At 40.0% G+C, this 25,097-nt stretch overlaps 1 protein-coding gene across 2 annotated transcripts; it reads left to right on the forward strand.

The window, feature by feature from the left end:
- Positions 1-772: 772 nt before the first annotated feature.
- On the forward strand, positions 773-24,795 carry exo1 (exonuclease 1). 2 transcript variants are annotated; one of them, XM_042502349.2, is made up of 14 exons: positions 773-900; positions 4,872-5,068; positions 6,033-6,152; positions 8,204-8,327; positions 9,665-9,802; positions 10,630-10,842; positions 11,975-12,162; positions 12,321-12,423; positions 13,048-13,243; positions 14,047-14,233; positions 19,683-20,217; positions 20,357-20,446; positions 22,215-22,411; positions 24,542-24,795. In XM_042502349.2, the coding sequence occupies exons 2-14, from the start codon at positions 4,908-4,910 to the stop codon at positions 24,651-24,653; spliced, it is 2,364 nt and encodes a 787-aa protein (XP_042358283.1). In that variant the 5' UTR covers positions 773-900; positions 4,872-4,907; the 3' UTR covers positions 24,654-24,795. The 2 variants fall into 2 exon arrangements, with proteins under 2 accessions (XP_042358283.1, XP_042358282.1); XM_042502348.2 differs by having other exon boundaries at positions 798-1,049.
- Positions 24,796-25,097: the final 302 nt, after the last annotated feature.

The raw sequence follows: 25,097 nt of genomic DNA on the forward strand, positions 1-25,097 counted from the left end.
GACAAATCAGAAGGCCATGAGGACAGTGAGCATTTACCAAAGACTGTATATAATGTCATTATAAAGTCTGTATCTACACTCTGTGATATTTACAATGCCTTGAAATATTCTTTTGAATACAAAAGAAGAAATATTCTTTTTGATACAAATATCTATATTCCCCTTCCTAATTACTTATTTCTTTTTTTCTGTGCTTCCTTGATCTCTTAATGTAAGATAAGATTTATTTTGATTTCTATTATTATTATTATTATTATTATTATTATTATTATTATTATTATTATTATTATTATTATTACTATTACATTATTATTAGTTGTAGTAGTAGTAGTTGTTGTAGCAGCAGCAGCAGCAGTAGTAGTAGTAGTAGTGGCAGCAGTCGTAGTATTCAATAAAGGAGAAAAAAAACAAAAAAACACGCCTCTCTGCAGGCTGAACTCGGAATACTCACCTGCATTTGGTGTAGAGTTGAGGGCGGGCGGGAACTAGCTGTACCTATAGCGCTTGGCACGGGGGTGGGTGGGAGGTGTGTGTGTGTGTGTGTGTGTGTGTGTGTGTGTTGGGGGGGTATGTCATTTAACCCTAATGAGGTGATAGACACATATGAGTTGGTGAGATCATAGGTATTGTTGAGTCTGAGTTGTACGATTTCACTATAATACGTCCATGGTTGTACCACAGCATGGTAAACAAGAAACTGGTCGTTCATTCAAGAACATGTTAACGCGGTATGGCGGTAACGTTTTTAAGCGCACCCTTTCTTCCTTTGTCCCGCCCTCTCTGTCCATCTGGCCAATCGCCGCAGCTCATACTGAGTCCTCATTTGCCGCTAAAACCAAACTCGCCTCTGCTTCTGTCCTCTAGCCGCCGTGGTGTGCGGATAAAAATAACAGAAAATAAGTAAGTTAAGGCATTCGTTAAAGTTGACATTATAACGCTTCTGTGTGTGTGTCGCCTTGACTGACTGCAGCCCACGCGGACACCGGTTGAAACCACCGTTAGGGTTGAAAAAGCGAAGGAACCGTCCACTTTGTTCAGCTAACACTGACGTAAGTTACCTGACATAAGTTGATTTTCGCGTTTAGTTTTAATCATTAAAATCAGCTGTGTTTGTAAGTGCACTGCACTCAAAAGAAACTATAATGACACCAGTGTTACACTCGGAACGGAGACTTTCTTCTTGTACGTTGAATTTCTACATTATATATCAAAATTTAAGATTTACTGACCTATTAACACACGTTACACACCGGCTTTATAACACAGTAAGATTGAATGTATACTTTTAAAGGTTTTCGGCGCACATTTATTCTCAAAGAGCGTCTCCAGTTACCTGAGATCTCCATTTGAAATAGTGAGCTAGCTTTAGCCCTCTTGTGTTTCGGTGGATAAAGACAGCAGAGTTTCTTAACGTTAACCGGTAACTGACGTTACTTTACAGACGTTTATCCCGAAAATAGGAATTTGATGTGTTGGCTGCATGTAATTTGGTTTTATCAATATAGTTTGTCTAAACTGACCGTTAACAGAACCACAAGATACAGATTGTTTTCTTGAACTTCATTATCTTATATTTCAATTATATTTCATAATAAAAAAATAAATAAAAATACATTTAATTGCACAATAAATTCAATTTAAGGAAAATAAAGAGCGACGATTTAAAAAAAAAAACGTTGGGTTCTGCTAAACAGAAGCTTAAATATCTAAATAATCTAATTTAATTTTAATTTAATGTTTATTTAAAAGAGACACAACATATTAATGGACATCAGTATAAAATAAATGTAAATATGCCAGAGTTAGTAGTACTGCAAATTGACATCCCTTGGAAGGCAACAGACTACAGAAAGAAAAGGAGGAGAAAAAGAAGTAAAGTAAAAAAACAACAATATAACTATTCATATACAGAACAAAAGTGCAGTAACAGTAGCTATAATAATGTAGTAATAGTTTTTGCTGATTTACAGTTGTTGAGTTTAAGTTTCCAAAAGTTTTAGTATCTTTTAATATACAAAAGGAGGGTAGTCTTATAAGCACTTTATAAATATCGTATTTTGTTAAAATAATAAAGTAAATTACATACTTTTCATCAGCCAAGAAATTAGAATTGTAAGAAATGAGTAATATATATAACTTTGTTACTGTGTCATCTTCTTCAAAATGTTTTGAAAAGTATCCAACCAAAAAGAAGTGGCAGGAAGATGACCAGAAGATATTGATATATATAATGTTGATTGTGTTATTCCATGTATTATTAAGTGAACAGGGTAACAAATCAATTGTCAAACCCAGTTTCTTTTCAGACAACAGGATAATATGGGATAGTTTCAGCAACCAGAAAAATGGAAATGCTGTTGTTATGGTATTAATTTTATCAAATGTTTCTAAAGACAATCCTCAGACTTGTAATGAAATGAGATAAAAATTAAAACAGTTACAAGACCTTACAATCAGTGTCGAAAAAGCCAGGCTGGGGATCTTCGTTTCCTGTTATCTCTCCATTGTGTCTGTCTTATAAAGGCATAAACTGCCCCCAAAAATATTAAAAGAGAGAGACAGTGCCTTTGGCTGCCTGAGATTTTCTGTCTGACTCTGCGCTCCAATACCCAGACCACCACGCTATTCAATATGCCAGAAAAAGATTTAGTATGTCCTGATATAGAGCACATCAAATACAGTATGCCAAAAATACCAGGATGTTTTACGACATCTGGTTGCATTTCGTAGTTTGCAAGTCAGCATGCTTTTCTGGTCATTCTGACCCACAATCCTCTGCACTGTGGAAAATATGTCACATCCATAGACAGTATGGTCGCTAAAACTGAACTGCTCTGACTGCTGATTGAAAGTTACTGACAGCGGGCAGAAGCCACAGTGATTGATGGCAGCTCATTCAAGTGACTAATGACCGGTCAAATCGCAATCAGAAAACTAAATGAATTGGTAACCCTTTGAAACGTGAGCAAATTAGCCCGATTTCTTTGAAAATCAATGGAAGCAACCTGAAAGCAGGACAGACAAAGTGATATCGCTCCAGGTTTCACATGGTTAAATGAACTAAATTATCATAAAAATTAGAAAACAACTAAAGGACATAACTATGAAAATAACATTCAGAAGGTTGAAAACTACGTACATCACAGAGTTTGATCTCCTTCTCTGGTGTGTTCGGTGACTGGCATTGTGATTTATCTCCAAGGTAACAGATATGTGACAAAGAGGGTGAAATACTGTGTAAATTTGATGTCGGAGGATTGTAGTTTCTGAGTTGGAAAGTCTTTCGTCCAACTTTGTTGTGTTCATGAGCTTTTTTCACAGCATGGAAGCTAAAGAAGATGGGTTGTATTTTAATGTGAAGAGCATTTAAACAAGAGATTAATAGTTGTTTTATCCAGTTTATTCCGGTCATATACATTATTTTTTAAAAAAATATTTTTTCTATTTTTTTTACATTATTTTTTATATAAAATCTAGGGCTGCAACTAATGATTATTTTGATAATCGGTTAATCAGTCGATTATTTTTTCGATTAATCGACGAATCAGATTTAAAAAAAATAGAAATAATCATAAAATAAGCAATTTTCTGCCATCACTTTGCTCAAACACAGATTATCATTGATGCATAAACAGACGGTTGCTTTAACATCCCTGAGCTGTCAAAATAATATTAAATCATAAATAATAAATAACAACAAAATCAAACATGAAACAATTCCAAAACTAAATGTTAACAGTGTTTACAACAAACCGTTACGTTTTCTTACTTTAAAACTGAAAATACCTGTGGTTTTTTGTCAAGACTTACCTGGTTAAGCTCGCCTCCTCCTCTCTTTCATTTTAGATGCTGCATTGTAACCGTCGTGCTTGCGTGCCATGCCGTGTCACTTTTGCATATTTTGCAGCTCACACACTTCCTTGTTTTGCATAATGTGAAGTGCACCCAAACCTTTGGTTTTTGTACGAAACGGCCTCCGCCATGCATGTGCTATAAACAGTCAGTCAGCGTGTGACGTAATAATCGCACACACAACAAATCGATAATTTTATTTGTTGCCAACACATTTAATAATCGATTTTATCGATTCGTTGTTGCAGCCCTAACATAATCTAAGTCTCTATACATTGACAGCAGTTCATGTTAATACCATATTTCACTTTACATTCAATTAAAAATTGATACTTAATATGTAAATTATTTAAAAAGTTTCTTAGCACTGACAAAACATTGATTGGACCGCCATGTTTATGCATGTAGGACGCGAAGTCAGCAACTCGTATTGTAAAATAATGTTTTCAGTGTTAGTATACTGGCCTGTCATGCTTTAGAGTTCAAAGTTTGCTTGCTTGCTACAGCTAATTGATGCAGATACTAAAATGTGACACTACTTAAAGTTAATGATAGCTATTAGGAACAAAAGAACAAAATATATCATTTTTTACAGCAATTGTTGACACTGTTTCCATGCGTTCTGCCATTTCTACAGCCCTGAAATTGTTACGGAAACATCACAACTGGGCAACTCGGGTAACATCGAAATTACCCAATGTCCCACGCACAATCACAACTTTGGCATGTGCTCCTAACTTGTAAATTCAGTTAACGTGATATTCCACGGAGCACGCGGTGGCAGTAACTGCTCAGGGCATACTGTTACACAATAGTACAAACTTTTTAGTGTAAGCTGCAGGACCTACTAAATGTAAAAAGATTAAGATAATTTTGCAATGTCAACATAGCTACTATGTGAGGATATGAAGCCCCTGTGTGCAGCTGTTTTGTGTCTTGGGTAAATCTTTTACCTCACCAAAATTGTGAGAAGATTAACAGTATGTGTGTTAATCAGTATTTCCCTGTTTCTCTTCCAGTTTCTGAATCAGCGTGGCTCAGATAAGCAGGTGAGGATGGGAATCTCTGGACTGCTGCAGTTCATCAAAGATGCTGCAGAGCCCGTCAGCGTGAAGAAATACAAAGGCCAGACTGTAGCTGTGGACACGTACTGCTGGCTGCACAAAGGAGCATTCTCATGTGCAGAGAAACTCGCTAAAGGGGAACCCACTGATCAGTAAGCATTTAATTATTCGAGCTGAATGCAAAATTAAATATGTTCAGAACTGCTTTAACATGTCCTTTAACCCTTTAAAACCTGTGAAAATTGGTACGATTTATTTCAAAAACATGGGGTGAAGGCAATGAGCAGCTTTACAAGACATGGTGCCAAAAGTAGCAAGAAATTATTAAAAAGCTAACAATGAAATGACCTGAAAATATACAAAAAAAGAAAGAAAATGACCCAGAAATGTTCTTAAAATAATTACTTGTCAAATGAACATTTTTTTCTATAATATTATTTAATTCAACTTATAGTAATTATAACTATAGTTGTAGAACATTTTTTTTATATCCCATCCCACCCCATACTTTTTGTGCACTGATTTTGTGGTGATTTTCTTGTCACCTTTTACTGGTTTCTTGGAAATTTTGGGATGTTTCCTGCTAGACTTGCCATTACTTTTTTTATCCATTCTCTTTTATTTTCAAAGAAATCAAGGTTTCATAGGTTTCATAGGGTCAAAAGGCTAAGCAGCTTAAGGAAGGCATCTGAACACAGCCTAAGAAAAGTGACACAAGCAACAAAAATATATTCATATTTACTATATTTTTGTATTCGTAATTATGTTACAGAAAAAGTATACATATTTTTTTTTAAAAATCACTTTTTTTGGGGGGCTTTTTTGTGCTTATTTTCAGGTTATTTCATGTAACTTTTTTTCACAGATTTCCCTCTAATTCTTGGGCCATATTGTTAATAAGTTGCTCATTGCCCTTCCCCTTTTTTGTGAAAGAAACAAACCAATTTGCTCAGGCTTTACAGGGTTCAGCATGCTGCACTGAACAAGCAAATCAAATACAGTTAAACCATATACAACTACTTCCTCTATTGTAAAAATGTCTCTAACAGTAATCTAGTAATGAGAGTTGACTGTCTGGAAACCAATATTGACAATTTTTAATGTATCCATTCCCAGGTATGTGTGGTACTGCATGAAATATGTGGACATGCTACTGACCTTTAGTATCAAACCAATTCTGGTGTTTGATGGACGTAACCTGCCTTCAAAACAGGAAGTGGAAAAGGCTCGCAGAGAGTGAGTACAGTCGTTAGCAGTTTTATATCCAAGATAGATCATTTATGTGATTGGTGTATATCTGTTTTTGAAATGGAGGGGGGGGGTCTGCACCCTCTGAATGAGGTCAGGCTGCTGAAACATGCCTTCTGTGCTACAGACTGCCGTCACTACATCACATAAAGTGATTGACCACGTTTCGTTTTGCATCAGGTCTGTATGTTGTGTCGTGGAATGCAGCGTATGACCATCAGTTATTATAACTCTGTTCTTTGATTGATCCTTGATGGCCACCAATTCTTGTTTTATCCAGCTTGCGGCTCGGCTCAGATAATGAGTTATGAGTGGCACTGGTCGGGTACCACAGGGAATTTCACGTTTACTGCAAAGAAATCTGTAAATATCTACTGCACGTAACCAAGGTACATAGCGCGGTAGATGTTTGGTAAAACGTAAATTTACCCAGAAGCAGCGCTTCTCACTTAAGGAGGGGAGGAGAGATTGTCAATAACGCCAGTACACTGAGATGCAGTGTGTGCTGCTGTGACTAAACAAACAGGCAATAGTGGAGAAAGTACTCAGATCCTTTACTGCAGTAAAGGAAGTAGTAGAAATGAAAAAAAAAACAGAAAATGATCCAGAAATGTGCTGAAAATCATTATTATCCACTTTGAGCTAACTGGTTCCCTTTTGACATAATGAATATTTTTCACCAGTTACTTCTGTGGTTCATGCAGTTTAACAAGTAATGTAGTTTTCATCATAAGCTGTCAGTTTCTCTTATTTGTTTTCTACCCTCTGTGTGCACGCGTTGGTGACTTTGCCTGGAAACCACCCTGTAAGACCAGCAAATGAAATAGATAAATGTCAAACAAAATCAGCAGCATTAGTTTAGTCACATACAAAAAACCACCATTCACTGCTGTCTGCCAGCACTGTGAGGCATATATATATATATATATATATATATATATATACAGTCAATATGTTGCAATAACCACAAGTGGATACAATGTATAGGCAGTAAGAGGTATTTTTACAGTAATATGATCAAATCAGCTTATGTTTCTTATAATTCAATAACAAAAATTAATAACACTGATGTATGGAATGATAGGTAAAAGACAGATAAAGGCCTGTTTTTTTTCCACATGATGAGGGTGGATTGTTCCCTGTGGGAGGAGTTTTGGTCAGGCAGCGCTTTGTGGATGCAGTCAGTAGCAGTCTTATGTATTCTGTTGTATGGTGAGTTTTAAAAATTGAAGCAGAGATCTTTGGTTTTAGTTTGGACTTGCTCACTGCAGCTTACAAATCTCTTCCCTCACATTCTTTCCCTCTACTTTGTCGTTTGGTTTAAAACCAAAGAATCTCCAAATAGGCGCATTTTTGCATTTGTGTTGCTTACGAGAGTGGACATCTTTCCTGCTGGTGTTAGGGCTACATGGGTCATTACACAGAGCCACATACTAGAGTTGCAACAGTATGAGATTTTCTTGGTACGAAAAATGTCTCAGAAAATGTAACAATATTATCCTTATGTTTGAAATTGGTGGTGTCCCCGATTGAGCTTTTTTTTTTTTTTTTTTTTTAAATCTACACATAGTTCAACATTGTTATGAAACATATTAATGGTTGGACATTCAGAGTATGTTTCAGGTATGATTGTGGACATATCCTGCAAGTGTTATGATGCCTGGCCCCATGGTGATAGAGTGAAGTCTATTCATGTGCTGAGCCACGGCTCTTCTGAAATTCATTCGTCATTATCTTTAAGACAGCGAGATATCAACAAGCTTTTGATAACTTTTGATAAGCTTGGTCCACGTGTTAAAAATCTAGTTAAGAGAGTTTGTCCTCTTTTTCTCTTTGCTCCTCACAGTGGAACCACAGAATAACTACCTCCACACAGTTGTCTTTTTGTAAACATAGCTTTTTGTTTTAGGACTAATCATCTCTCTGTAGTTCTCATGTTGTTTGAAAATCCGACTCAGATTTGGTTTTAAGTGCTGTTAGAACGTCTCCCAGTGCAAAGTGTTCCATTATTAATTCTGTTTCCTTCATGCATCTTTTAGGCGCAGAGAAAGCAACCTCCAGAGAGGCCGGCAGCTACTACGTGAAGGCAAACTGTCCGAGGCCAGAGATTGTTTTTCCCGCTGTGTAAACATCACCCCAGCCATGGCTCATAATCTTATTAAGGTGAGAACTTCTTATCTCCTGGCAGGCTACAGTAAATCATAAGTTTCTTTACTCGACGGCTGCTCCCTACATGCAATGTTTCCTCTACCATCATATTGCCCCCCAAATAAGACACCCCCGAAAAGTCAGACCAATTTTGTTTTATACACAGCACCAAATCACAACAGTCATCTAAGGTCACTTTTCATAGAGAAAAAGTCAGGGCCATGTTTTTTTATTTATAAATAAAATAAAGTAAATATGCATATGTAATTCATATCATGTTTTTTTCATACTGTGTCTGGGTCTACTCTCGACGGCTCGGGCAGGGCTTCGCCCTGGCACACACAACACACACCACATAGTCAAACAGACTGTAGAGTGGAGTAGAGAAAAGATTCTACACGTTATGTGTGTGTATTCCAAAGCACGGCAGCTTTTGTGAGTGATAAGCCACCTGACAAAGACCAATAGTGTAAAAGCCAAGTAAATCATTAAAAGAAAAAACGTTGACCCCAACTTCCGAAAAGCAGGCGAAAATATTTGCATTTTTTAGACACACACAACATGAAATTGGCATCACTGGCAAGGATGCAAACCTTAGCCCTGCTGTTGGTCAAAGTACCAGCCAGACCCGTCAAAGTCCTGGATAGAACAACCAGCTCTCTAGCTGAAACTGCATCCCCTGACAGAACCACAGGACTCACCTCAGGATGACCGGCTTTGAACCAACTTGACTGTCAGAGAGGAGATACTCCTCCTGGGTGTACAAGGCTGAACTTGGTAAATAAATAAGTAAATACATTAAGAAATAAATAAATTAGCAAACCATAGATGAATACTGTACATAGAAAGTGAATGCGGAATTATGTTTTCTTCATATGGTAAGGAGCTGCAGGGAGGGGCCCCTTGGGAGACAACCTTTGTGTCCACATGGTAAGCCCATGGCATCATGGGTAACTTGTTGTACATCTGTGAAGGCACCATGAATGCTGAAAGTTTCATATAAGGTTTGGAGCAACATATGCTGCCATCCAGATAATGTCTTTTTCAGAGACGTCCCTGCTCATTCCAACAAGACAATGCCAAGACACATTCTAGGACTTGTTACAACAGCCTTATTAGCATTATTTATATTTCAAACAACCTCCCAACTTTCTTTGAATTTGGCTTGTGCAGTATTTACCATCCAGTAATAATTTAAAAGTTCGGCTAAACTGCCTGATCATTTTGAAGTCTCAGAATACATTTGAAGAAGTTCACAAAACCCATTAGAGCCCTCTACAGTTCTCTTCAAAGCTGCATGTTAACTTCGGTTATGAAAATATTTAATTTTGTTTCTTTTTTTTTCAAAACAGGCTGCAAGGGCGAAAGGAGTGGACTGTGTTGTGGCCCCGTATGAAGCTGATGCTCAGTTAGCGTACCTCTCTAAATCTGGTTTGGCCCAGGCTGTCATCACAGAGGACTCTGACCTGCTGGCATTTGGCTGCAAAAAGGTATCGAGTACCAGATCCACAGGTGCCAGTTTAAACTAAACTTTACTGCACTGAACAGGCTGCAGTTATTTACAGTTCTTTATGTTGTTTTTATCTTCCATGGTTAAAACTGGGGATGTCAAATGATACATTTTTAAAATTGCAATAAAATGCAAAGTTCCAATAGTTAATTGCAATAATTGCATTTTTTGATACAATGTTTTTAATAACATTATTTTGCATTCCAAAATAGTTTGACATTGACAGGGTAAAGCTCTCCTTACCAGAATTTCTTGATTACGAATCAAATGAGAGCAAAAAAAAACTGCATGGGACTAGCATAAAGTGGGCATGTCTGTAAAGGGGAGACTCATGAATAACCACAGAACCCATTTTCTCTCAGATATCTGGAGGTCAGAGGTCAAAGGACTCACTGAGAATTTTACAACTTTAAAGCATTTAGTTTCATGTGATGCCAGTATCATCACTCTGTCTTTAAAACTCAGCTCGGCAGAGCCTCCTATAAAAGACAGAAATGTTGGCTGTGATTAATGTGATTTAAAAAACAAAAACAACGCATTATGTGCAGACCTTAGTTGCATCATAATTAACACATTGAACCCTACTGTTAAAAGCAAAACAGAAAGGGTGGCAGCTTCCTTCCAGCAGATTGTGTTAAATGCGCATGTGATGTAGTCTCGTTGATCGCAGGCTCCTGAATTGAAACGAATTGTAATCATACTGTGGAACAAATAGTGATATTGGCAAATACCATATTATTATTCAGACCACTGCTGCTCTTGCATTGTCCCTGACCTCTGAATCAAACACCTTTCACCATCATGCAGGTCATCCTTAAAATGGACAAGCAAGGCAACGGCCTGGAGATAGACCAAAGCAACATGGGCCGATGTCGCTCTCTGGGGAACGTTTTCACAGAGGAGAAGTTTCGCTACATGTGCATCCTCTCTGGATGTGACTACCTGGCCTCTCTACATGGCATCGGCCTTGGCAAGGCCTGCAAACTGCTGCGACTGGCCAAAGACCCTGATATCCTCAAGGTGAGATCAGACGGCGAGAGAGTGAAGTTGGATTATGCATTCATTTGAAGCAGTGTGTCCAAATGTTCCTCGCTTTTAAGAAGAATAGACTGACATGGAGAGTTAAGGTGCCGACACACCAAACCTGCATAATATGTATATTTATTGCCCATTTAAATTATTCAAAATTTTGTCCTAAGTATTTTCTTATTTTTTCTTTTTTTTTTTCTTTTTTGCTACATGTTTTTTTAATCTATTTGATGTTATTTTGTTTTGATGTATTTTTTTCTTGTTCTTTTTGTTCTGCTTTTTGTTTTACTGGGTTTTAATCAATTTTTGATTTGATGGGGTGCTTCTCTCCTCTCCTGCACAGTTAACTTCACTTTGCAATTTTACTGTTTAATATTTTATCTATAGCTTTGTGCAAAAAAACTAAAATAAGAGAACTAGCGACAACAAAAGCCTACCGCTGTGTTGCCCTCACGTCGCCATTTTGACCAAAAAGTTGCACAGGAACTCACCAAACTGATAGCCAAGAAGCGTGTACAGTGTGTTCTGCACCTGCATGAGAGGAGGAAATACCCCTCCATACCAATAGACAGTGGTCATCTGCAATAGTCTGTAATAGTTAGCATATGAACAACACAACCCAATGTTGAAAGAACAAAGCTTATTTACTGTGCGCTGGTGAACAACAACACAACCCATCAGGAAACGTCTCTGTTGCTTGATAGCTAAAGGAAAAACAATCTGTCCTCATATAACAATTTTGTTTCAACCTCACTCACTCCCTCCTTCTTAATTTTCCCCATTTGTTTACATTTTTCACTCCCCTTTCTCTTGTGCTCTGAGCTGAACAGCCAATCAGAGTGATTGACATTATCGACAGACTCCACAGCTGCTGCCGCCAATTCAACATGGTGAATCAGCTGAAAAAAGGTTGACGAGGGCCAAGGACTCACACCATCGGGCCCAACACGCGCGGATGGCCGACTGTGGGCCTGATGTGTCACAGCCTCTATAGTTAACCAAAGAAAATCTTGGTTGACTGGAGGAAAAGAACTAAAATATTTTTAAAAAGTTGTCAATCAGTAATTGTACTAATTCAGGCTTGTGGCGGGTGGTTTATATTGAGCTGTGGTTTCTCTGTCAGGTGATCAGAAAGATGGGCCAGTACCTCAAGATGAATCTAGTTGTTCCTGAGCAGTACATCGAGGGATTCATCAGAGCCAATAACACCTTCCTCTACCAGCTGGTGTTTGACCCCGTGAGGAGGAAGGTCGTTCCGCTCAACCCCTACCCAGAGCACATCGATCCGGCCATCCTCAGCTACGCTGGACTGTATCCCTCTGCCTGAGTCACACCTGCCATGGTGTCACCTTTAGAAAAATACTGGAAACAGTTAAGTGTCATTGGTTATATTTTATTTAGAAATGGGAATTTGTAAGTTCTCCTTCATTACTGGCACAGTATTTTTTCCTTGATGATGTTGAATCCAGTAATCTAGGAGATGAGAAGGGCCTCCAGATGGCCTTAGGAAACCTCGACATCAACACCATGGAGAAGATCGACAACTTCAGCCCAGACAAGCCCATTCCACAGGTATCAAATCAGTCAGTTAACCATATAAAACCTGAGGAAATAGGTTTGACTTCTTTTAAAACCACAGGGATAAGGCAACAAGCAACTTAACACTGACACTGCCCAGAAATTAGCAAAAAGGATATTTAAAAAGTTACATGAGAATGACCTGAAAATAAGCATAATAAAGTAAAATAAACAAACATAAAAGTGACCTACAAAAAGTGCCCAAAAATAGATTTATTTTAAATATTTTGTTATATATTTTTTCTGTAACACAACTTTAAATGTTAAATTCGTTTTTGGGACATTTCCCTCTGTTTTATGTCATGCATTTTTGATTAATCCTCCTCTTTTTTTTTTAAAACTAGTCTTTAGGTAAGTTTTTTTGTCACCTTTTACTAATTTCTTGCAATTTGTGGGACATTTCCAGCCCAGCAGGTCATTGCCTTTTTTCCCCCATGACAGAAATCAAACCAGTTTGCTTAGGTTTCAAATGGCCAAATAGCTTGTGAAAGGCAACTAATAGCACCCCAAGAAAACTAATTTCAATCCAGGTTTCAGAGGCTTAAAGGAGACCTGATGATCCAAATAGTGTTACATTTAATTTAGAACAACTTCTAATTTAGAACATTTTCCTTTTAGCTCTCTAAACCCTGCAGTCGCAGCTGGAACAGCTCACCGGCCCCCACTGGGCCCAGTATCTGGGGTGGAGCAGGCTTAAAGCCAACATGTGCTGCCTCCCCAGACATGCCTCCGTCCACCAGGGGGAAGGAGAGAATCATCAGCCTGGATGCTCGCAGGCTGTCCTGCAGAGAGCTGCAGGTGAAACGACCTCGAGGTAAGCTGTATACATGCAGTGTTTGGATTGCTGTATTCATTTGACAGTCTGTGTAAACAGATACTCTGCTGCACAAACATCTGATAGTGTGATGATAGCTGATGATCATTACAAGTAAGGTTGTGGAAAAATTTACTGACCTGCATAGATTTAGAGTTGCTCATCTCCACAGGATATAAATGGGTTTTTTGTGACTTGTTGCTACAGTATATTAATTAAAAATGGGATATTTTCTTAACTACGCACAGAGAATCAAAAAGATGCATCCAGTAGTGGGTGCTGGATCCAAGATAAACCAAAATGTGAAAAAATAGAGGTCCGCACACCAGGGAGCTCCCCGTAAAGGATTTTATTCTGCGAAAATAAGTGATGTTCGGAGCTAAGAAACGCTCTTCCTCAGAGTGCAGACCTCTATTTTTTCATATTTTCTTAACTAAACATGAACTGCAGCTTGTGTTAATTTTTTCTGCAATTCCTTAAAAAAATTAAATAATCTTATGTTTTTATGTTATAGACATGTACACATAGGAATTAGTGACTAGTTTTGTATGTTGTTTTGTTTCTTTTTTTCATTTTAAATGTTTTATTATTGTCTCAGTGTTTGTCTTATTAAGAAAAACAGTATTTAAAAATATTTACAAAAAATAGATAGATAGAGCTGGAGAGTGTTGCTGGGGAGAGGCATGTCTGGAGTGCCTTGTTCAGCCTGCTTCCCGCCATGACCTGGCCCCAGATAAGCTGATGAAGATGGATGGATGGAATGAAGACAATTCTGAACTGTACTTGTCTTTTTCCTCCCATAGACTCTAGTGTATCAGACGAGGATGTGCTGCAGCAGTACTCGTGCTCCAGTCAAAAGCGATCCAGGTCAGACCAGCATCCAGACAAGCCAACATTAACCAGTCCGCCCCGGCCACGCAACTGCTTTGCCACCCTGCTTCAAAGGAGGAACCAGGAAGCTGAGGAGGATGGCCAAACCACATGCAGCAGGTGACTCCCAATAAGGGCTAACTAGCTTGATTAACTAAAAAACAAAACATAGTTTAGCCCAGTTTCCTCTGCACAAAAAACACCTCACACCTGCTAACATATGGCTTTTTAATGCAATGGGAACATGTACAATCTGCATGGGCATTTATTGCCTCTGTTTCCGATCAGCATCGATGGAAACACAACACCTAGGTGAGTGCTCTAATTTCAGCTCCTTGGCAAGATGCAATGATACGCCGCCACTAATTACCATCTTTCTTCTCCTAAGCAACGCGAAAACAATGATCCACATTATTCTACACTGAGTTTGAAAGAGAGACTGACTGAGTGATAAATAAAGAAAAGAAACCATCATAAAGCTTTCCATGCTGCTTTCTACCATTTGCCTGTTCTCCATGACGTTGAACGTGGCGCACCAAAAAAATAACCCACACACAAAAAGTGTCGCTAGCCTGATGCAGAGCTGTGTAAACGGCTCTGCTCTACTGGCAAAAAGAAAAAGTCTAAAGAAAATTCTTTAACAGTAAATGAATGAATGTGTGGGAAACCCTGCATGACATTAGAAGAGAGGAGGAGGTTAGTCTCATATTTGAGCTTCATCTCCAGAGCTTGAGTCAGGATATGGTGAGCTAAGCTTAGTAAAGGAGAAACAGCTAGCCTGGATCTGTCCAAAGTAGAAACCCCACCACATAAAATGGTAAATTTGTGACCTCTGGCAGAGTTAGCTGCCAATCTTCTGTTGCTGGTGAGCTACTTGAGCCAGTCAGCAACATGCTACAGCGACTGAGTCTCAGCAGCAAACTTTCTGCCTGTACTGTGTGGCAGTATATGCTCCAGCAGAGTAGGATGGGTGGTGCAACATAGATGAAACAATACGATTGCTTTCTCTGGTCCTTGTCAGTTCTCCTTTCCCTTAAAGGATTTTGCATGTCAGAGTGAAACTTGACATGAAAAAAAAAAGACTTTTGCCCTTTAAACATCCACTGATTGAGGCATTTCAGTGGAAATGAAAATTTTTTTGAAAAAATGCTTGTGTAATGGGGCTTCAAGCTGAGGCGTTTTGTGGCGTTAGGGGGAGGAAGTTATTGGAACTTTTTCTTGGAGAAAACTGCTGGATAGAGTAACTGCGAGTTGCTTTCTGGTTACAGACACACACCAATATGAACGTAAGCAGCATCATTCTCCATGTTGGATGCAATAATGTAAAACTGGAGTCTGCCAGCAAGATGCATGTGCAATCAGCTCTGGTCCCTCACCTTTGAGGGGTATTGATAAGATGTGCTTACTTCATTGAACTGCAGACGGACTCATTCGTCAGTCCCTCCAGGTTTTCACAATGTTCTGATCGACCCCCCCCCCCCTTTTCTGCGGCACTTGTCACACACACACAGTGACAGGGAAAACTGTGAGCAGCAAAACAATATTTATCCAACGTTTTATTAATGGGTTGAATGGCCGAGTCGAACCTCTCAGAATTCCTCCTAATGCCACAGTCAAGCTGACGCTGTTGTGGACCACAGTTAACGTATTCAGCTGCTGGTGAGGAGAGGGACTGTGAGCCTGCCTGTCTGCAGTGCTGCTGAGTGTGGAGTTGTGTGTAAGTGAGGAGGTGAAGAAGGCACTGTTGGTATCAATACTGTTGCAAATGAGTATCATATCCAATAGAATTTTTTAGTTATGATTAGTATCTGTATTGACTTCTTGACAACCATATTGGAGTGCTCATCCAATTGATATATGACAAACAGTAGATGTCAGTAAGCACGCTTCCAGTTTGGAGAAGTAGATTGGAGTCCGACACAAAAGCTAAACAATGTACTGCTATGGAGTGGCTCAGCAGCAAAATGTGTTTTAGCTGCCTAAAAAAGTCCCACCTTAAAAATTTTTAATAAAAGTTTAAGTGTACACTAGAGCCTGACCAATATGGGATTTTTGAGACCGAAACCGATTTTATGGTGGAAAAATGCACAGATATGGTGACTGATATAGAATTTTTTTGAGCTGGAATGAAAATAGATCAATTCTATGTGGATTTTGCACCAATATGACGATGCAAAAGTACTAAGAAGGCTGCTTTCTTGAACAAACAACTTTTGTTTAACAATTCAATTCAGTTCAATTCAATTGTATTTATAAAGCCTATTATCACAAAACATAGTTTGCTTCAGAGGGCTTTACAGCATTCAACATCCCTATGCCCTTGGACATTTCACACAGATATAAAAAAGAAAAGAATAAATAAAAATTAAAGCCCTCGTTTTAAGGGGTCGCACACACCCCCCCCCCGTTTGTCGGGGTACTGGTGGGACTTAAGCTATAGAGGTTTCTCATTTCTGTGGAGGTCATATAATATACTCAAAGAGTTTGGACCCTGTCGAAGTGATTAACGACAGCCGAGTGTACCCAAGCACTGACTCCAACTCACTGGCTCACTCACACAGATGACCCAAGTGCTTGAAGCGAACAGCACTCGTTCAAGAATATTCCTCTCATAGTAGCTTAGCTTTTTAGCAACAGCCACTAATCAACGGTATAACGACAGCGGTGCTGATCAGATAATGGTATATCTATCTCTTTATACACACACAAATATACATACAACTTAACAGGGAATCATATTGTAATCACAACCGAAATTAAATTAACAGAATCTAAAAGTGTTGTGCCCACAAAAATATAATAAAAGATGGTGCCTTGTAACATTGTCCCATGTATTATTACACAGCTCGACTTTAAGTAAATACTCCCTTCAGTACCGTTTAATAACTGTCACCAGAGCTCCACGCTGCTCACTGGTAACCGGTTGTTTGAATACAGACCGTAGACCGTATATACAGTCTATGGTACAGACATGGTAAGACGTCTATATTACAGGCTTTACAGCCAACAGTGTGTGGATGTGTTGTAAGATGGTTGACATGATGAATTATTATTCAAAAATATCCATGACTACGCCCAGCACGAAGCGAGAAGAGTTACATGCGCGTGCACACGGTGGAGTCCCGCGGGTCCGATGCGCGGTCATTTTATGTCTGGAGAAATATCTCTATATCCGGAAAATGGCGCATTTTACGTCTTTAGGACTTTATGTTTTGAATAATGACTATTTAAAAATGCGTTTTGAAAAGTCAACATGTCTCAAAAAAAAATCATCCAGTGATTTAAAGACGTCTCTTTCCCAATGTTAAGCAAATGGGGAAAAGTCTGTCTGGGCCAGTGTGCATCACGTGACGCTGTAGTTCCACTTTCAGCCACTATGAAAAGTTTGCATCAGAGCATGGCACACTTCCTGGGGGCTTGTGTATATCCAATGATAATTGACCCTTAAGGCTTACTTCCTGTTGCCAGTAGGAGGCGCTTTTATGACTAATCAATATTGTCATACAGATGTGTTCAAGGCGGAATCCTAATAAAGCCTATGAGGTTTCAGGCAGATCGGACAATGTACACCAAAGTTACAATAATGTCCTGTTTTCTTGCAAAACATCAAAATTGTACGCCACATAACGGGAAATTTCAGTCGGGAAGGTTTTCTTCACCAAGGGGTTGAGAATGGACACATAAAACACACACACAAAATTCAAAATGGCAGACTTTCTGTTGGGTTTGGGGGGTAGGTCCAAGAGGCTTTTTTGTGCAGCTTGGCACGATACATAAGTGTACTGGATTTTGTAATTGTAGGTGAAACAGGCCATTGGGGCTACACGTAGGGGGGCGCTCTGGAGCCATTTTGCCATACCCATTTCCAAATCCACCAAAATATGAAAATTTTCACCAGTCCAGATGTGCGTACCAAGAATCATGAGTTTTTGAGCATGTTTAGACCTCCACAAATGTTATAGTCGAACTACAGAGTGAAACATTCCCCAAAATGTTAGGAAGCATCACAGCTACAGAACAGTCCCAAAGTAGGCCTAACGGCTTTGTTGTGATCTCTGCATATTAACATGTTTTTCTGCTTGTTGGGAGTTAGAAACAATCAAACATCAGACATCAGTTTATTCTTTCAACATAACCATGCTGAATACTCAATACACCTGAATTCGATTGCGAGCAGCATCTCCTCTCATTCGCCTGTCACCGTCTCTCACGAACACGCATGCACGCTCGCACCCGCGCACGGCTCAGGAGGACAGAGGGGGGGAGACGGTGGCCTGTTGACCGCTTACAGCAATGTTCTGCAGTTACTGAGTGCATCGTGCATGGGAATAAATGACAGTATATTTCCTCCTTGTTCCTTGATTATCTAAATAAGTTGTTAAATGTGTCTCTTGTCCTTTTTTAAATATAACACCTGCCGAGAGGGTCCGAAATGCCGCTAAATAGCAATAAAGTCGGCACTTTAGTAGTCTTCTCTTCCCGTCACCCTGGGACCTTAGACCGTCTTGTTAGTTTGCAAAATTGCATTGTTTTTTACCTTAAAGGGCATTGTTTATTAACTGAACAGATATTTCAATGTGGCTTACCGTGAAAACTATCTTGACTGACTGCTCCACTGTCAGAGTGCTGAGAATAGTCTAAAGAATGAAGTCAGAGTGCACTCTGCTGGACTAACTATATAATGAAACCATTTCTAAACCACCCAAGCATCGTTTCCTGCGTTATATGGTCTATAAGAAACAGTTTTCTTATCGGTGCATATCGGTAAAAATACACGCCGATACTGATAGTCTCTGATATGTCTGTGAAAGGCTAATATAGGTAATCTGATATATCAGATGGGCTCTAGTGTACACTATATTGAGTGTATTTTCACCATCTTACCTTTCTGTCAGATGGCCCATTTCAACAGGGAAGCTGATAACTGCTACAGATCGCCGTCTATGCTTTCGTCAAAGCAACCAGACCCCATTTAGAAAAAAAAGCAATTTTAGCTCATTGAACACAGCAGCTGCTGGTCTTCTGCTGCTTCCATCAGTTAGTTAGTTTGTATTATTGTTGCCTTTGGTGAATCTGAAATAACCCTTTAAAACACTAAAGTCACACCATAACACAAACTAACTAACTGATCAAAGCAGCGGCAGACCAGCAGCTCCTATGTTCAGTGAGGTTAAATTACTGTTTTTCTCAATGGAGTCAGGCTCTGAAGGGAGCAATATAAAGGCTTCATTTTTCCTGTTGGAAATCACTGTCTGGTGTTAAAGTGACGCAGTGAAAATACTCTCAATGTAGCATACATTTAACCTGATCTTGATTTTTATAGGTGGCTAAAATACATTTTGTGGTTGACCCGTCCAAGGCAGTACATTGCTTAGCTTCCATGTCAGAACCCTGTCTGCTTCTCCAAACTGATGTTGTGCCGACTGACATATACTGTTTGTAACATGCTGTCCATGGATAAGTTCCTCATACAACTCCATTTAAAAAAAATCCGAACTATCCCTTTAACTTGCAGAAGGGTTAACAGTGAACATTCTCCTGATGTGGTTGTTTTTATTCCCATGTTTAGATTCTTCAGCCGTGTCAGTTCAGCAGCCAGCCTCAGCTCTAAGGAGTGTGCTCAAGAGGATTCCCCTCAGGCTGTGAGCCCCTCTCAGGACAATTCTCTCAGCACACAGACCAAAGACAGCAATGGTCCCGATGTCCCATCCATAGACACCCCCAGCCCACCTCCATCACCGAGCACCACATCTCCCAGGTCAGCCAGTCAGGGTCTCAGGCTGTTTCACTGGTCTGGCAGCTCCTCCTCAAATGAACCATCGAAAATGGCAAAGTCCGCTTCAGGCCTGAGTGCCCTGCAGCAGTTTCACTATAAGAAGGAGAGTTTTTCCTCGTCCACAAAGTACCACAGACTCTCTGAGGACACGTCACCCACACGTCACTCCTCCACCGATGGAAACCCAGAGGAAAAGGATGATCACCCAGAGCCCCCCTGCTCACAGGACAGCGCCTACTTTTCCCAGTCGCAGCCTAACCTCATCTGCCACAAAGAGGAAGTCCTCATCTCCAGCTTTTCCTCCTCCCACCAGAACCATGCAGCCTGTGTATGTTGATAGAAATCCCCACTACCTTTATAAATCTCTATCCACCCCCTGTTTGCCCATGAGTGGGTATGCAAAGTGCAGAAGGCTATTTTGGTTGCATGTCTCTGTGTTCTTACATGACTTTCATGTATTTCCTCAGGAAATGAGCTCAGGCAAAGATTTTGAGGCAGAGCAGAGTCCCACACATTCAACAGAAGCAGATAAGAAAGCCTGTGTGCTCGGATCAAAGGTGTGTTCGTGCCTGAGTTACATCTGACATTTTGTAAAATTTGTCAAACTGCGGGGGCAGAGGTACAGAGGCTACGTCCTCGCCACAGTAGCCGCAGGTTTGGTTCCGACCTCAGCCCTTTGCTGCATGTCATCCCCTCCTTTCTCTCCCCCTTTCACACTCAATCTGTCCTATCAAGAAATGCAAAAGCCCATTGTGTTCCCAAAATTTCTTTGCGATGGAGGAGGGTTGTGTCAACCTTATAGAGCTGTTAACCCCAAAATAATTTCATTAGTATGGGCTTGATATGTTACTATTATCATCCAACTAATAAATTCTTCATGTAATGTTCTTAATAAGGAAAGCATGTTATGAATATGCTGTCAAAAAGAGTGATTGATTCTGGAAATAAATATATATTTAATATACTGCCACAATAATTGAGTAAAGCTATACGTACTCTACAAACAACTAGTCTACATGCTCTGTGATTGTAGAACCATAGACACTTTCACACAGCCTGTTCATAACGGCGCCTTACATCAGAACGATGAGGCGCTGTTATGCCGCCTCACCGTTCTGTATGTAACGTACAATACGCAGACAAGAGGGACAGAGTTGTCTCATCTCTGAGGTGCAATGGAGGTTGTGGGTCTGCACTATTACAGTGCACCTGCAGTGCACTGAGTAGGCGGAGACTGCACACCATTGGACAGTAATCGCAGGCGGCCAATCTGCTAAATTTCTGCAGTGTGAGTGGCTGTACATCACCATGACCACATGGCCCATAAAAACACAAAGTCAAGACACTTTAGTGTCTTAACTCTGACAGTTACACAGTACAACAGCCTATCCAGTGTTTCAGTCAGTCCAGTCAATGTCTAGGTGGCTCTGATAACCCCTCCTCGCTCCTCCCTAATCAGACTCATCCACTGCATAGGGTTACGGAAAACCAGGAGAGGGAAATTACACTTAAACCTCAGGCCAACATCAATATCTACATGGCAAAATATATAGAGGTGTGCCAGAATTACCTAAGTCCTATCTCTAGGATAATTAATACTTGCCAATCCTCCATTTCTTTGTTACCAGTATCTGATCACCCAGCAACAGTCAGAGGAGTTCAGACTGCTGAGCCATCCCCCTCTCCTTAGCTCAGGCTACCAGCAGTCACTATGACCCCGGTGATCAAAGAGCTAAACAGTATTATTATCAATAAACCAGGTGACAAAATACAAACACAAAACCTGGTTTATAAAAAAATGCTATTTTTGTGAGACAATTCACTGGTAACAGTGGAGATTAAACACCTGACAGCTTCACTCAGGCTGTTAAGGCGCAGGTGACCTAATCAGGCCGGCTGACAGCGACTGCTTTTGGGGATCTGGGCATGGGAAAGGGTATGGAGAGAATCTTTTCACAGTCACAAACAGTGAAAAGAGAAAAGTATATCCTAATGCCTAAATTAAAAAACCAATACCTACCCAATTAACGTATACCCCAGTATTTGGGTCCAGCCCTAGTATGTGTACTTTATATCACTGGACAGAGCCAGGCTAGCTGTTTGCAGCTGCTGCTGGTGATTATGCTAAGCTTGGCTAACATTGTCCTGGCCCTGTACTTCATACAGACATGGGACTGCTATTCACTGTCACTCACTTGTGGATTTTGTTATTCAGTTCACAGTGAAGAAAAAAATGAAGTTCAAGTCATTTTTTTCAGCAGTAAAACATTGTGTTTGTTTTCCTGTTTTAATCTCATCTCTCCTGCATGGTGTTTCTCCCTCCAGGTTTCAGGTCTGTTGAAGCCACAGTCCAGCAGCCACAGTCCTGCAGGGAAGGTGCCAAAGTTGGGCCCAGCCAGGGCCAGCGGACTGAGGAAAAAATCTTTGGGTTCAGGGAAAAAAACCTTTTCCTCTAATAACGAGAACAACCCTGGTGTCCAGGCCACCATCAGCAGCCTCTGGAAGAACTTCAGCTTCAAAAAGTAAAAGACAAACTTACTCAAGTTTCTTTGTAAATGAGGAGAATATTTGAATATGATTCTATTCCATTTCTTTACATAGTTTGAGTAATCTTGTTTAAAACGAAAGTTGCCAAGTAAACATGATGGACATTATAAAAGTTGATAGTTCTAACAAAAATTCAAAACACATCATCTGAATGCTTATCAGGGATGTATCCATACATACTGGATGCCTCATCCTACACTCCCACTGCCTGCACACATGATTGACATGTACGGTATATTTTTTAACTTTACAAACATTCATCTTACTGCATTGGTGAATGACAGCTTTGTTAACCAGTCGTGACTCGGGGTGTAATGGCACACAGTTCATTCTGTTCGTCCTCTTGTGGTTTTGCATTTGTGTGCTGCTCATTTTCATTCACATCCCCTACAACAGACACTGCCCTCGTCTTACACACAGCTGTCTCTCTCTGTTGCTGTTGTAGCCAAACAGGAACCCGCAGGTGGGTCTTTCAGCTCTGCTACTTCATTTGCGCTTGCCTTAGTGTGACTGACTCGCACGCTAATCAGCTTGTTGTGCTAATCTCAGCAGGTTGCAAACAGCGTTCAGCTAAATGTTTTTGGGGCTGAACTCTTGCTTGTGAGCTTTGGGTCCACATTATGTGAATCAATCCACAGTACATACAGTAGTCAGCTGTGTGCACCGGACAGTGACCTCCGTGCCATGAAGGTTCTGTAGAGCTTGCGTGATAACTGCAGCATCACAATACCTTCCCATTGATAAACCAACTGCGGGGAATGGCAAGCTGACACCACAACTTGTTTTTTAACACTGCAGCAGCAACAATAGCCAAGGCCAGATGCAATCTGTTTTTGGGTTGTCCATCTCTCTGCACATACGCCTGTCTGTCCATCCCATTCATGTGATCATGATGTCTTAAGAAAATTACTTCAGATTTAGTACAAATATCCACTTTGACTCAAGGATGACCTGATTAGATTTTGGAGTTCAAATCTCAAGGTCATGGGGATGACTGATTGCAGACACCGTTGCCTTTAGTTTTAAGCCTCGACTTTGGAACAGCCAGGAGGCCCCACCTAAAGATCTGAGGCTGTAAACTGGCTCATATGGGGTTAACATTTTTGTTATGTAACTGGGGGCAGACCCAAATGAGCTTTAAAAGTGATTAGTAAAATCTTAAAATCAATTCTAAAACGAACAGGGAGTCAGTGGAGGGAAGCGAGGACTGGAGTGATGTGACGCCGTCTGTTAAAACCAGATTCATAACAACCAGACACCACCAAAGTGTCTCTGCAAAAAAGAATGGCTGCACCTCTCATTGCAACACGTTACCCCTCTGTGTTCTGTATTTAACAAAAAACACTTTTGTAATTTATTTCTTTACTATGTACCTTATAAAAGCCTAACAGTAAAACTTGTTTACAAAACACTAAGTCAGGATAAATGCAGTCATTTACAAAACAAAAAAAAGGGCAAGTACCATGCATCATGCTGTTGCACCAACCTCAGTCGCTGCAGGGGAAATTTCTTCAGCGCCACAGTCCTGCCCCTCACCGCAAATACACTGTTACAGTCCTGGTTGGGACTGATATCAACAGTCATGACTGTGACATGTGTGAGGATTTGTTTGTTTCTAAGATACAATCAAGATGTACCCTATAACTGCTTCTCATTTTACATTCTGCATTGCCAAGCCTGCTCCACTCAGGTCTTTGTCATCACAAAAAAGCAAATGTAGGCGGAATGATAACCATCAGTTGTCATACCACAGTATGCAGTTCACAGGATACAGCTGCAGCCAGGAACAACTTATTAGCATTTATAATCAAAGATGACTTGCAGTTTTGCCATTGACATAATAGAAAGTGAGATTGTGTTACAATACAGTGACTTTAACAGAAAGAGAGGTGCCTATATTTATGGTGGAGTTCAAAAACAAACCTTCAGGATTTCTAAATACCCTGGTATACTGTAATACTGTGATACCACCCATGCATACTGAGTGCAATAAAACTTTGACAAGGAAAAAGCCAATGCTTTATCAATAGCATTGATCAACTAGCGTAAACATTTGAGTGACATAGTTTGTAACAACTCTAAAGCAGTCCTCTTGTGTTTTTCAGGGATACCCAGAAGATGATTCCCAGTAAGAAAGGAAAGCCCATGTCTCCAGTCAAAGACAACCTGCCGGCAGGCTCACCTCAGACGGACATGAATTTAATCAGCAGTTTCTGATGCACACGGGAATGTTTCCCGCAGTGCTGAGCGCTGTGTGGGAGTGAAGCTTTTAAACATACCACGTATGTGAATGATTTCTCATTAGCCTGTATTTCTTAATGAATAGTTTTAAATAAAGCAACTGTCTTGTGATGTAAGCATATCTTGTGATTAATGTTGTGTTTTCTAACTATATTAGGAAGTGGTATGAAGCTGGGTTGCATCACATCTTCTTGCTATTGTCTTACCTTTCACCACAGCACTCAAAGAATGTGTCGCCTAGTAAAAATGCATAGAGTGTTTGCTGAAAATGCCCTACCCCCACATGCATGTTGAGGAATGTGGCTGGCTTCCTACGGCATGTCTTCCATACAGTATCAAGTATCTTCACCTGTCAGCCTGAGTATGGGCTTTTGGGGTGTAGAGAATACTTGTATAATTAGTTTTCTCTCTTCACAAATG

The sequence above is a fragment of the Plectropomus leopardus genome, chromosome 13 (assembly GCF_026936395.1).
Source record: "Plectropomus leopardus strain MGB_pleo_1.0 chromosome 13, ASM2693639v1, whole genome shotgun sequence".
NCBI classification, from domain to species: domain Eukaryota; kingdom Metazoa; phylum Chordata; class Actinopteri; order Perciformes; family Serranidae; genus Plectropomus; species Plectropomus leopardus.

What these genes read in the sequence shown, in the direction of transcription:
- exo1 (XM_042502349.2), top strand. Translation starts at nt 4,908, where the DNA reads ATGGGAATCTCTGGACTGCTGCAGTTCATCAAAGATGCTGCAGAGCCC. An exon ending in TGGCTCATAATCTTATTAAG is followed by an intron (nt 8,328 to 9,664) that starts GTGAGAACTTCT and finishes TTTTCAAAACAG; the next exon opens with GCTGCAAGGGCGAAAGGAGT. An exon ending in TGGCATTTGGCTGCAAAAAG is followed by an intron (nt 9,803 to 10,629) that starts GTATCGAGTACC and finishes ACCATCATGCAG; the next exon opens with GTCATCCTTAAAATGGACAA.